This window comes from Microcaecilia unicolor, chromosome 4 (assembly GCF_901765095.1).
Source record: "Microcaecilia unicolor chromosome 4, aMicUni1.1, whole genome shotgun sequence".
In the NCBI taxonomy this organism is placed as follows: Eukaryota; Metazoa; Chordata; class Amphibia; order Gymnophiona; family Siphonopidae; genus Microcaecilia; species Microcaecilia unicolor.
Window position 1 is genome coordinate 97,741,197 of NC_044034.1, and position 13,245 is coordinate 97,754,441.

The 13,245-nt window shown below is 39.4% G+C and overlaps 1 protein-coding gene across 1 annotated transcript in view; it reads right to left on the minus strand.

Annotated features, from left to right (window-relative positions):
* The window catches only part of GTF2F2 (general transcription factor IIF subunit 2), a 231,303-nt gene that overhangs the window by 194,370 nt on the left and 23,688 nt on the right, over window positions 1-13,245 (minus strand). Inside the window, exons 2-3 of the mRNA XM_030200520.1 lie at window positions 4,330-4,403; window positions 436-454 (exon numbers count right to left, since the gene is read on the minus strand). Coding sequence (XP_030056380.1) covers window positions 436-454; window positions 4,330-4,403 — 93 coding nt within the window. The remainder of the gene's footprint in view (window positions 1-435; window positions 455-4,329; window positions 4,404-13,245) is intronic.

Sequence of the window (13,245 nt, forward strand, 5' to 3'; positions counted from 1 at the left end):
TGTCACGTAGTTTCCTCTGATTGGTCCGTCTTACGTTGCCTAGTGTTGCCTGGGAACGGTGTTGTGATGGTCCTTTGTGTTTCAGAATGTTGAGGGTGTTTTTTCTGATTGGTCCGTCATGCGAGGGCAGGGGCAGAGAGACATGGTCAGTGTTATGGCTTCACCACCATGAATCCATGAACCCTTCAGGGAGTGACTGAGTGACTTCAGAACGTTGTCTTCAGAACGTTGAGGGTGAGTTTTATTATAGTAGATATGGTAAATAAGGGGCCATTTTACTAAAGCTTAGCATGCATCAACAGAATAGGCTTGCACTAAATGCTGCACATTCTATGTTATATAGCTGTGGGCCACATAGTAGACACTACTATCCGTTAGAGTGCACTAAGCTTAACGGCCCCTACATTACAGTTGTAATATTAAGATACTACTCACCTCTGTCTTTCCTTGACTTCTGCAAAATAAGTAATAAAAAAAAATTACCATTTCTATGGAAGTTAAACTTAAATGTATACCTTGGATTATTCCCTCTTTCCACTCTCCTAAAAGTGAGGAAACATATTCTAAAATATTTAAGTGGCATTAACAACCATAAGTATTTAGACTGGTAAAAATGGCAACATAATTACTAAGTGCTATAGCTTCCTCACTGGTCTTAGTTTCTTTGTCTTTTCAATTTTAGTATGTTCTTTTCACTGAAAAACACTAACAATAGCACATTTATCACAATTAAAATAGCAATAATGCAGTATGCAAATGAAACAGAAAATAGCAGATTCAGACCAAAAGACCTAGCCAGTCTGCCCATCCATCCCAGCTATTAAGCTCCATAATCCCTTCCCTCCCCATTATTAAGATCCATAATACCTCCCCCCTCAGAGATATTCTGCACTTGTCCCATGTCTTCAGTCCTTATCTTGTTCACCTCCACTGTAAGGCTGTAAAGAAATATTTCACCTATGATCTCCCGTTGCAGAGCTTCCATTCAATTTAAACAGACTTGCCTTCTCTGCATTTATACCATGGAGCTATCTACACTCCATAAAATATCTTCACTTTCCTGCATTTCTTCTAAAGTATACTCTTTTTTTCTCATCACAAATAACATAATAACCTGAGCAGAAATATATTGAGATAACCATTCTCTTTCCCAGTTCCCATATAACAAGGGTTAAGAAATAATTACAAGGAAAATAAAATTCTCAATAACTACAGCTCACAGAATAGAAGATTCAAGAAATACATGAGGAGAGACCAAGAAAGCTATAATAAAAAAAAAAAAGTTTTGGAAAGAGAGGTACAGACAGAAACCCAATCTAAGGAGGCATATTATGTTGAGAAGACCAAAGTACTTCGGCCTTCCTAGACCACTTTGGGTCACCTAAAAATGTAACGGAGAAATTATAACCACATCTCTATATACCTCACCAAATATTTACAAAGGAAATTTTAGCACTAAAGTTGTGCCCAACTGCAAAATTCTTGGGTGTTATCAACAAACATTGCCCGCCCCCGCGTCAATACGTGATGACGGGGGCGTGATAGAGAGGGAACCTGCGCACCTGCGAGTGAGGGAACCGCTGTCGCCACCGCTCCCCCCCCCAGGGTTGCCGCTACCGCTCCCCCCACCCACCCGGAGTCTCCGACGCCACCCACCCTCCACCCGGCCCGGGTACCTGGCTTCACTATTCAAACCGCCGGAACGCAGCACACAGCTCATCTGAGCTGCCGTTGGCCTTCCTTACCTGCCTGTGTCCCGCCCTCGCCGACGTTACGTCACACGAGGGCGGAACACACACAGAGAAGAAGGAAGGCCAACGGCAGCTCAGATGACCTGTGTACTGCATTTCGGCGGTTTGAATAGTGAAGCCAGGTACCCGGCCCGGGTGGAGGGGTGGCGGAGGGGACTCCAGTGGGGGCCTTTCAACCCCCCCCCTTTCCTTTACTAGCCCGTACGGCTAGTACGTAACATAAAACTAAGACTGGACTTAGTTTTTTTTTTTTTTTAGTTTATTTATAAGGATTTAATTAGTTTATATCCAAACAACAAACTTAATGATAATGGAAAAATCAGAAGCAACTTGAAGATGCACTCATTATATAAAAAGTAGCAATAAAGGAACAAAATCTCTAATTTAGACCACATCCCATCAAGATCAAGATACCTAGTGTGCCTCCTTGCCTCAAAAGAACCATTCCCAGAAAATCTGTCTGTAGCCTGCTTCTGTAACACTAGCTGACAAATTTACCATATCATAGGTTTCCCTGGTGTAAGGCACCTACCTCTTTTTCAAGTTTCAAACCTAGTTAAAAAAAAAAAAAAGGTTTTCCATGACTTATCCTATCAGTGGAGCTGAAGGTTCATATGTTTGTAAATCTTATGTTGGATATCTAATAGGATATTTAATTAGATATCCAACATAAGATTTACAAACATAGGAGTCTTCAGCTTGAAAGATTGTTTATGCATTTGATACTTTGACAAAGCTTTGCTTAGTTATTGGTTTATTTTATCAGTGGACCCACAGATGGTTTAAGCAACTAATAAACCAAGACCAGACTACTTCAACTAAGGCACATCTCTGAGAAGAACAGGTAGCCCTGGATTATTTATTTCGGCATTTAGGTTTACCTCATTTATTGTATTTATGTTTATTCTTGGTTATTTTACTATTGTTATGCTGTTAACAAAAGTTTCATGTTAAACTATACCTGCTGTACGTCGCCTTGGGTAAATCTCTTCATAAAGGCGGTTAATAAATTCCAATAAATAAAATTATAACTCAGTCCAAGGTATACTGTTTCTATTATCTTTGCTTTTCCACTTCCTGTTGATATTTTAGGGTTCCCAAGGGCAGACTATAGTAGCAGACTCTTCCTCAATCTGAGGTGGCCCTAGGAAACAGTCTTCCAGGAGTTGCTATTGATTCTGCACTTTGTCAACCTGAAAAATCAACGGGTGGTGACCTTTCTTTCCCATGACAAAAGGAAAAACTGACCACAATGCATGGTTTATTTTATTTATTTGGATTTTGCTCACACTTTTCTGGGTTGCGATAGGAATTCACACTCAGTTTGGATCTCCTGTAAATCAGACTGGCCATGCATGGTCCAATGATTGAGCTGAAATCCATTATTTCAAAAAGATCACAAGAAGCAGCAGCGGGATTTGAACTGGCCACCTCTGGATTGCAAGACCGGTGCTCTAACCACTAGGCCACGTCTCCACTCCACTCCAAACGCTAATGTGCCTATAGGAATGTATTGGCGCATTAGCGTTTAATGCGTTAAAAATACTAACGTGTCTTAGTAAACATATCTCTTAAAAAGTAAAGTGTGATTTTAATGTAGGAAGCATTCGTCTTAGTCAAAATGTAAAAACATAATCATATGAGGAAAAAAAAAAGAAAGGAACCCTAGAAATATAAACCAAAATAGGAACTAATAATCAAGCAAGCTGATGTTATCAACAAGTAGTTAGTAATAGATTCAATTCCCAGATCATGCCTTTTACTTGCCCCACTAGGCCAGGGCTGAGAACACTGGTGAGGTAATGTTCATGAACTATGAAAAGTTAGTTATCATGCAATGGAAACACTTCATAGATAGATCTAAGGCATGACTGCAGGTTTCTGATAAGAATCTGGTACATTCACCAGCTGAAGGTTACTGCTGCAACAACTGGCCTAAAATAGGTTGGGTGTGGGATATAAAATACGAAACCAAATTCAATGGGAATTGTAACCAATGACATATGTCCCAGGATTCTATAAAAGGTGCAGATCTCAGATTGGCACCCAAAATAGTTAATGGGCTCCAATGATTTAATTATTGGAGTTACCAAGCACTTAATTGGCACTAATTATGATATAGGTGCCAATCCGGCTGCAGCGCTATTCTGTAACAATGGGTGCCTAAATTGAATCGTGTGCGACTCATAAGGGGGCATGGCCATGAGAAGGCCAGATGCAGGTCAGGGGCATTCACAAATGATGTACAAAAGAATAGCGGGATCTGCTCCCAACTTGTGTGCCAGGATTTACATCTGGTTTCGGCTGGAGTAAGTCCTCGCACCCAACACCGAGCATGCAATTCGGCTCTCAACGCTAGTCTATAAAGAGCGCTTGTCCCGGAGCACTCTTTATAGAATAACGTTGAACAATGATTTTTAATTGGTGCCCTTTATAGAATTACTCCCATGGTGCCAGATTCCAGCCACAATTCCAATTGCACTGGAAGCCCAAAGATGCAGGAAGAAATTGTAAGATCAAAAAACAAAAAAAGGTAGTTATATTTCTACTTTTTAAAAATTGAATTAAAAATACTTACTTAACAATTTTCAATTTTCCTACTTCACCCCTGCCTGTAGCTTTCGCCCACTGCTGTGACAGGTATTTTGGAACCTGGAACAAAAAAAAAAAATTGTTGAAAAAGAAAATAAACTTTATGCAAAGACAAATTCTTCATTGCATGCATTTTCATTGATGTTACAGTTCTGTTAATCAATGAAAAAGAAAAGTGAAATTTCACTTAAGTTACTAACACCCTTCTACTTTTGACTGTAAATTTCAGTTAAGAAAAGAAGTTGTGCTTTGTAGTCAGAGATTCATTTATCTGAGCAAAAGAGTTTCCCTATTTTTCTTACAAGCATAATACAACAAAATCAACTAAAGATTACTGCACTAAAAACAAAAAAACACCAACAACTTCAGTGTGCTTAACCTTAACACTACACAAGATTTGCCATCAATTTTAAACTACTAAATAAATCCTATGTGACAGCCACTGTAAGAAACAATATTATTAGCACATCTGTCTGTGTACCCTATAAAAGTTCTCAGGCATATACTTTAGAAGAAAATAATTTAGAATACTAGTCATACCAATATTTAAATTGAACACAAAAATCAAAACTATTACAACAAATATTTGATATTTCAAAGCAAATTGCAAATATTTCCTGTATATACTCAACTAAAAGCTGAGCTTTTTGGGCCCCCCAAAAAAGTCCCAAACATTGGGGTCTCAGCTTAGTCGAGTCAGAAGATATTTTAAACACATAAGGTGCTTTTTAACATTGCCTGAGTTTTTAAATGCAGACTCACCCCTCTCTCCCCCCATATTTACCTCTACAGCAGGGCTCAGGCTCTGGGTTTTTTCTCCTTCCTTGGTGCAGCCTCAAAGTCCTTGTCTTCCCCTGTACAGCCAGGCTCTGCAGATACTTGAGCTGTGCCATGTAGGAAGTTGGGGGAAGTCGTTGGTTTCAAGTTCTGCAAGACTTCCCCAACTTCCTGCACAGCGCAGCTCAAGTATCTGCAGAGCCCGGCCGTGCAAGGGAAGACAAGGACTTCGAGGCTGCACTGAGGAAGGCGAACAAATCCAGAGCCCGAGTTCTGCTGTAAAGGTAAACAAGGGGTGGGAGGGGAGCGTGAAAGAAACTGGGTGAAGGCTGGGGAGGGGGGCATGTTGTCCTCACAAAGTGTTCCCCAACACTATGTCCCTCCTCCTTTTTCAGGGGAAATCTGTTAACTCGGCTTATACTCGGATAGGCTTATATTCAAGTATATACAGTATACCACATCTTTCACCAGTGACATAAACTCACTTTCAAATTAATATATTCCTGTTAATCAAATGTAGAAAATACTGTCTTACTGGCAATAGTAGAATGATGCTCCAAGACTAGAATTTCAAACTAAAACTACATTGCAAGAACTGTGGACGCAAATAATGGCCACTAAGGATATACACAGAAAAAAATATTTTGGTTCATCTTGTTGAACAAAAGCATAAAAAAATAGGAGTGGAAAGCTTCAAAGAACATGCAGAGCTAGCTGTTTCAACACTAAAATCTCCTGGGACATGATGGGGCCCACATCAGCTAAAGGCAGGCTCCAGAAAGTCTGTGGAATAAGGGAAAACAGATGTAGCATGTTCTGCCCATGATTAACAATTTGTGGTATTCAGAGACTTGCACAGGAATGTTGTATGAGAGAATTGGTCAGATGCCAAAGAAGAACGATATAAAATCAGATTGGAACAAAGAGGTAGCAAGCATTTTGAATTTTTCTTTGTCTGTCTCTGATTTCTTTGTCTGTATATAGCATCCTGATTTCTTTGCTTTACATTGCTTTGTTTTGATCATTCATTCTGGCTTGTATATTGCTTATCAAGAAATGCTTCCTGCAATAGCCCATTGAGCTATTCAGAACAATTGTAAATAAACTGTTTATATTAAATATGAAATTCGTCTGGCGTTCTCTACAAAAGTGGCGGCATCCTTTTATACAAAAGTGGCGAGCCAGCCAGGAGTAGGAGTAGGAGTAGGCCGCATACGGAAAAGAGAAGGCGAGACGAAGGACAAATTAAGTTGTTGTTAATGAAGTTTTTTACAGGATTGAAAGTAAAGCAAGCGTTGTTTACGCCTGATTTCTGTGCTCCACTGATGTGGGATTGATCAAACTACTGACGTGGACATACAGGTGATAACTCCTGGGCTTGCTAAAAAGAGAAATAAGAAGACGCGTGAGTAAGCTTACACTTTATTACTGGTATATTTGTTTAGCTTTGTAGTTTTCTTTTTTGTATATTTTCTTTGTTTAAGTGCATTAGTATATTTTTGTAGATTGTGGCTTTATAGGAGAAATTGTAATAGTCAGAATACAATGAAAGGGAAAGGGGCAGATAAGAAAGAAAAGCCTCCTGTGTATGCTATGTATTTAGATTTAGATAGTTCAAAAAAATGCTCCCCTTTGCAGCATGTCATAGAATTATTCCCATTAGAAAAAAAACAGATTGAAAAAATACATGAGAAATGGATCAAATATGATGCAAAAGATTCTGTTTTGAGCTGGTCTCAGGATGGATCGTTTGATCGTCCAAAATTATTATCTCTCCTGACATATATACAAGAAAATAAGAAAAAGAAGAACAGCTTAGAAAAGCATCTTACAATTTGGAATTTATTTTCTTTAGCAGCAGATCTGTTTCATGCTGATGTAGATAGGATACAAAAAGAGGCAGAAAGAAATAATCCCCCGTCGTATGAATCTAGCAGGGACACGTTGTGCCCCATAAGGGCGACTGATAAAATGAAGAAATCAAAGTCAAAGCGCCCTGTGCCATGCGCTGGGTATTTGGCTCTTGATGACCCCCCCAGTGAGTCAGAAAGTGAAAAGGGAGGGGATAATGAGGACAGTGATGTGGGGACTAGGGAACAGAAAAAGGAGAAAAAACGGGTGAGACAGAAAGAAAAAGGAAAATCTAGTGCAGAATCAGGCACTTACCCTGATTTGAAAACCCTAATTACATCAGAACAATATGACCTGGCAACTCAATTTGAAATTGAGGGACGACTGCGGATGTACTCCGAGCCTCCCATGACCATGTCAACCCCAACTCATAAGCGAACAAAAACTATGCCAACATCTTTAACCCCAGGGCCCCCCAGGCCAATTTTTCGAGGCACGCATGTGGCTGCAGAGCTTATGAGACTGAATAATACTAGATATGGTGAGGAATGGTGGGGGGCTACTAGACACTTGTTAGATGTAAAACGGCTCCCTTTGCCGTGCGATGAAAATGGTCCTAGTACACATGAGGACATTCAGGAATTATTAGAGGTTGTCAACAAAAATTGCCCGGGTATAGGGACTGGAACATTTGTAAAAGAGGGATTGGAATTCTGGGATAATTGGTTCCACCAAATAAAACGTGATTTGGAAGAGGAAGGTAAACAGGAGATTTGCAGCGCTTTAGATAGTAGTGCTTTACACATGCCAGTTATGACGCGCTTAGACGCAGCTGGCAATCGAATACAACATTACAAACCATACACCCCTGTAGATGTGACAACTTTAGTTGCAAAAATTCCCAGTATAGTGAAAGGAGCTCGTATGTGGTTAGATGGGATAGAACAGGCAACTGCAGGGACTCAATTGACTATTGGAGATTTTAAAGCTTTATGTGCAGCATCAGGTATTAGTATTTCTCAACTGGCAGTGCAGTGTGGATATCAGCGTCTGCTGTCACATACTGCAGATGGGGATGTATATGTAGGGAATATTAAGGCTGCTCTTTCTGCAGCTCTGCATGTGATGTATCCAACCCCGATTGATTTTTCAGCCATAACAGCAAATAAATGGGACCCTAAAACTGATTTTTCGGCACATTTGACAAAATGTATAAATTTGTATAAGGCTCAAACAGGGCAAGATGCAGATGTAGAAAAAAAAAAAAAAAAAAGCAGCCTTGGGTTCAGCCTGAAGGTTGAGGAATGTCATCTGTTTTTGATTTCTCGGGTGTCTGGCTTTACAGGTTAAAAAGGTCAGGAAGAACTGAAATTTTTTTTTTTGTTCCTTTTAAAAGATTGTTTTAGATTAGATTTAAATAAGTTCTTTGTCTTATAGGGAATTCTGATCTCTGTTTATTTTAAAATATGTGTTATTCTGTTTCTAGTTCTCTATGTGGAATGTCTTTGCAATTTAACTTTGTTTGACTCTTTTTTAAGTGAGATTCCTGCAGTGTTAAGAGATCATCTGGCTTAAATTAGTCACAGTCCTAGCTAGTTCTGTGTGTAGGGCTAATAGGGGAAAGAGGTGATTTAAAATCTTTAATAACATCTGAACAATATGATTTGTCAGCAATATGGTTACTATGCTTCAGAATGTTATCAGAATGCAGGAATGCCCCAAGTACAAATGCAGACGCAGCAAGGATTAATGCCACAAGTAGTAGGGATGCCTGTGAGTGCCCCGCAGACTGCCTTACAGCAGCCGGCGATGCAATCACAGGGACCAGGGGCTGCAGTACAGAGACAAGGCACTGTAAATGCTTTTCCAACTTGGCAGAATATTCCAGACCAATGCTATTGACTGGAAGCAAACCCGTGTCAGGAAGAGGGAATGATTTTCAGATTAGACACAAGGGAACCCTTTATTACATTGACAATTGGCAAATATGGAACTCCTGTGAGATTTTTGATAGATACAGGGGCGAGTACCTCTGTATTGTGTGCAAAACCACAGGGAGTTAAACTTTCAAATCAGTATAGAACAACAGTGGGATTTACGGGGATAGAACAAAGAAAAAGGCTAACAGAACCCACTCTGGTGCGCTTGGAATGCCAACCGCACGGTTCAAGGGAGGCTGTGGTACCCTTCTTAGTGGCACCTGATTGCCCAGTAAATTTGTGTGGTAGAGACTTATTGTCTCAATTAGGATTGTGTTTAGATTTTGGAAATAAAGAACTACCAAGTTTGCTCACCATGGTCCAGCAGTTGAATAATGAAAATAAAGTAAGGGTTATGGAAGAATTACCACAACATATTTGGAGTACAAGTGATTCACCATATGGACTAGCCGTAAATGCAAAACCCCATAAGATAGAATTAATAGAAGGGGCAAAGGAGCAGAAGCAAGACCCTTACCCCATACGACCTAAATTAGTATCCAAAACCCTGGAACACATTGGTAAATTATTGAAATGTGGTATTATTGAACCTTCAGTATCCCCGTACAATACCCCATTGTTTCCGGTCCCAAAAGGAGAAAACAATGTAAGGATAGTACATGATTTAAGAGAGCTAAATGAAGTTACAAGAAATCAATTTCCGATTTGTGCAAATCCTGCTACTCTTTTGCATACCCAGAATATATATGCATATAACACTGTTATTGACTTGTCTAATGCATTCTTTTCAATACCTCTTCATCCAGAGTCTAGGGATTTGACGTCATTTATAGTACAGAATGAGGCATACAGGTGGACTAGGATGCCTCAAGGCTTTACTGATAGTCCATCGGTATTCTCAAAACAACTAATGATGGATTTAAAGGATTTCAGGAGTCAATTGCCTGACACGGTGTCATTGTTTGTCTATGTAGATGATATTCTACTGTCTGCTGAGACTGAAGCAGAATGCCTAGATTGGACTAGAAAATTATTTTTGTTATTAGGAGAGTTAGGATATAAATGTAACAGGGAAAAATGTGTTATAGCTCAGTCTACTGTCACCTTTTTTAGGACAAAATGTTTCAGCAGAACATAAGGTCATTATACCGGAAGTTATATCTATTTTAAATGAAACTCCGGTACCGCAAACAGTTACCCAGTTACGTGCTGTTTTGGGAATGTTAAATTACTGCAGACAATGGATACCAAATTATACACAAAAAGTAATGAGACTTTATAAACATTTGAAACTGCCCGCAGCCACACCAAAGAATACACTAATTGTATTGGAAGAACAGGATAAAATAGTGCTGGCTAAGATTGTGAGGGATTTGTTATCTCCAGGACCGTTAGCAGTAATAGATATCCAATCACCTGTGCATTTGTGGGTAAAAGACATGGGAAATAGTTGGGCAGCTATGATTAATCAAAATAATGAAGTAAATGCACCAGTAGCTTTTTTTTAGGACAAGATATAAGAATAATACCATTAACTAAAGAACAGAGAAATAAGATAGATCTGCTTTTTCCTGTCGATCAAGAGGGTGAGATTGATACTATAGAAATCCCTACATTTCATTGTCTTACTTTTGAACCCTTATCTGATGGATTAATATGGTTTACAGATGGAGCTTGTGAAAGGACTGTTGCAGGCTTTGCCTGCGTGCAGGTAGATGAGAATCTAAGAAAGATAATGCAAGTACAATATAAAACCCCTCCTGATCAGACTGCACAGCATGCTGAACTTTTAGCCGTTATTACGGCCTTACAACACACTGATATGACTCAAAATGTCACTATATATACTGATAGTGGTTACGTTGCAAGTTCACTACAGTATCATATATTAAAATGGCAACGTAGGGGGATGATAACCAGTGCAGGTAAAAATTTACAACATTACACATATTGGAAATTGCTGTTTGAAATTTTGGCAAGAAGGGAACGTGAAGGTAGAAAAACTGCAGTTGTGTGGACCCCGGCCCACACTGAAAGGCCAACCTTTGAGGCACTAGGTAATGCAATGGCTGATGCAGCAGCAACGGAGGTGGTTAAGCAAAGTGAAAAGATTTTGTATAATACTAGACAGACACAGGAAGGGCCACTTACGAATGTAGATAAGATTGAAATGTGGCAGCCAGAGGGACAGGAAAGTGAAAAATGGTTGAAGAGAGGATGTATGAAATTGGGAAGTGAATGGTTTAATGCAGAAGAAGGATTACCTTGTATGCCAATGAGCCAGGCGATTAAGGTATTGGCTGGTTGGCATGCAACCATGCATTGGAATAAGGAAACAATGAGACAACAGTTTGAACAAAGGTTTTGGACCTTGAAAATTGATAACTTGATTCAACAGGTTATGCAAAATTGCATGGTATGCAATATTAACATACCTAAACGAGGTCCTAAAATATCACCTGGGACACTTCCAATACCAGAAGGCCCAGCAAAAGAATGGTATATCGATTTCACTGATATGATTGTTCCAGTGCAGGGAAAAAGGTATTTGTTAGTTTGGGTGGATGCTTTTTCAAGGTGGATAGAAGCATTTCCATGTAAAAGGGAGACAGCACATGAAGTGGTACAATGCCTGGTAACTCATATTATGCCAAGACATGGGTGTCCGTCTAGAATAATTTCTGATAACGGGACACATTTTAATAACAGTGTTTTGAAAGAAATGGAAACGATTATGGGTTTAACACACAGAAAAGTATCAGTGTATCGCCCCACCTCCAATGGTTTGGTGGAGCGCTACAATGGTATTTTAAAAACTAAATTGAGAGTATTACTGAAGGCTTTAAACAAGGAAACAGCAGGTAAACCATATACCTGGCTTGATTTGTTACCATTAGCTTTGATGGTTATAAGGGCCCAACCTAATGGGCGTACTAAATTGACCCCATTCCAAATTCAGACAGGACGTCATTTTTTCCCGATGCAGACAGCAAGTACTGATAGCACAGCTCAGTACTGGCAAAAGCTACAACCTATGTTGAACCTGACAAGTGATATGATCCGAACAAATGTAGCATCACAGGCAGGGACTACTAATGATGTTTGTGCTTTTAAAGTAGGTGATCTAGTACTGCGAAAGAACTTTACACATAAAACATGGAAGGATCCTGTGTATGTAGGGCCTTTTGCTATCACGGCCCTTACTCAGACCGCTGCCCGTCTGGAAGGTCATACTTCTTGGATACATTTAGCAGATATTCGACGAATTAATAACATTGAAATGGACAAAGAATAAACAAACATCATGTCCCTAAACATGATGGTATTGGGATGTTGTTGTTTGTTAATGGACAATGAACACATATGATAATAGACTTGTTGCAGCGGCCAAAATGTTGAATTTGACTGATTGTACCATATGTGCCCACATCCTTGTCCTTGCCAGCTATGATGTATGGGACTACAATGATAAAATTGAGTGGGCACCATGACTGTGATCCCAATAATACCTGTGTAAGAGATGATGAAAACCTTCATTGGACAAATGAGACTATTTATAAGCAAGCCTTGCTTATGGACAAGTACCCACAGACATCATGTTGGTGTCTGATTAATAGTATGACAACTGAACACATTCCCCTGATAAAGTGCACTTACACGCAGAATGTTGTAACAACTGATTCAATGAATGTTATGCTTTTAATTTATGTAATTTTTAATGCCACATCAGCTAATGAAAAGTAAGAATGAATGACAGTGTATTCCCCTGTGATGAAGCTCACTGTCCTATAAATTATATACCTCAAGAAATATAAATTTTGTACCCTAGTACAATTGAATCTGTTTAATGCAACATGTATTAACATGTTTGCAAAGATGTGCCAGGATGTTTTTAAAATGATAATGATAACTGAAATCAGGAATGAATAGAACTTTAATATGTCAGCCAAAAATATTGAAAAAGCGTGCAGAAACTGAATGCCACAAACAAGGGGGGAGGAAATTTAGAAGGGAGGTAAGGAAACAGACTGGAGCTAAAACAGATGTTTGAGGCCTGAAACAATCAGTCCTCAAAAGGGAGGATTTGTTGAACAAAAGCATAAAAAAATAGGAGTGGAAAGCTTCAAAGAACATGCAGAGCTAGCTGTTTCAACACTAAAATCTCCTGGGACATGATGGGGCCCACATCAGCTAAAGGCAGGCTCCAGAAAGTCTGTGGAATAAGGGAAAACAGATGTAGCATGTTCTGCCCATGATTAACAGTTTGTGGTATTCAGAGACTTGCACAGGAATGTTGTATGAGAGAATTGGTCAGATGCCAAAGAAGAACGATA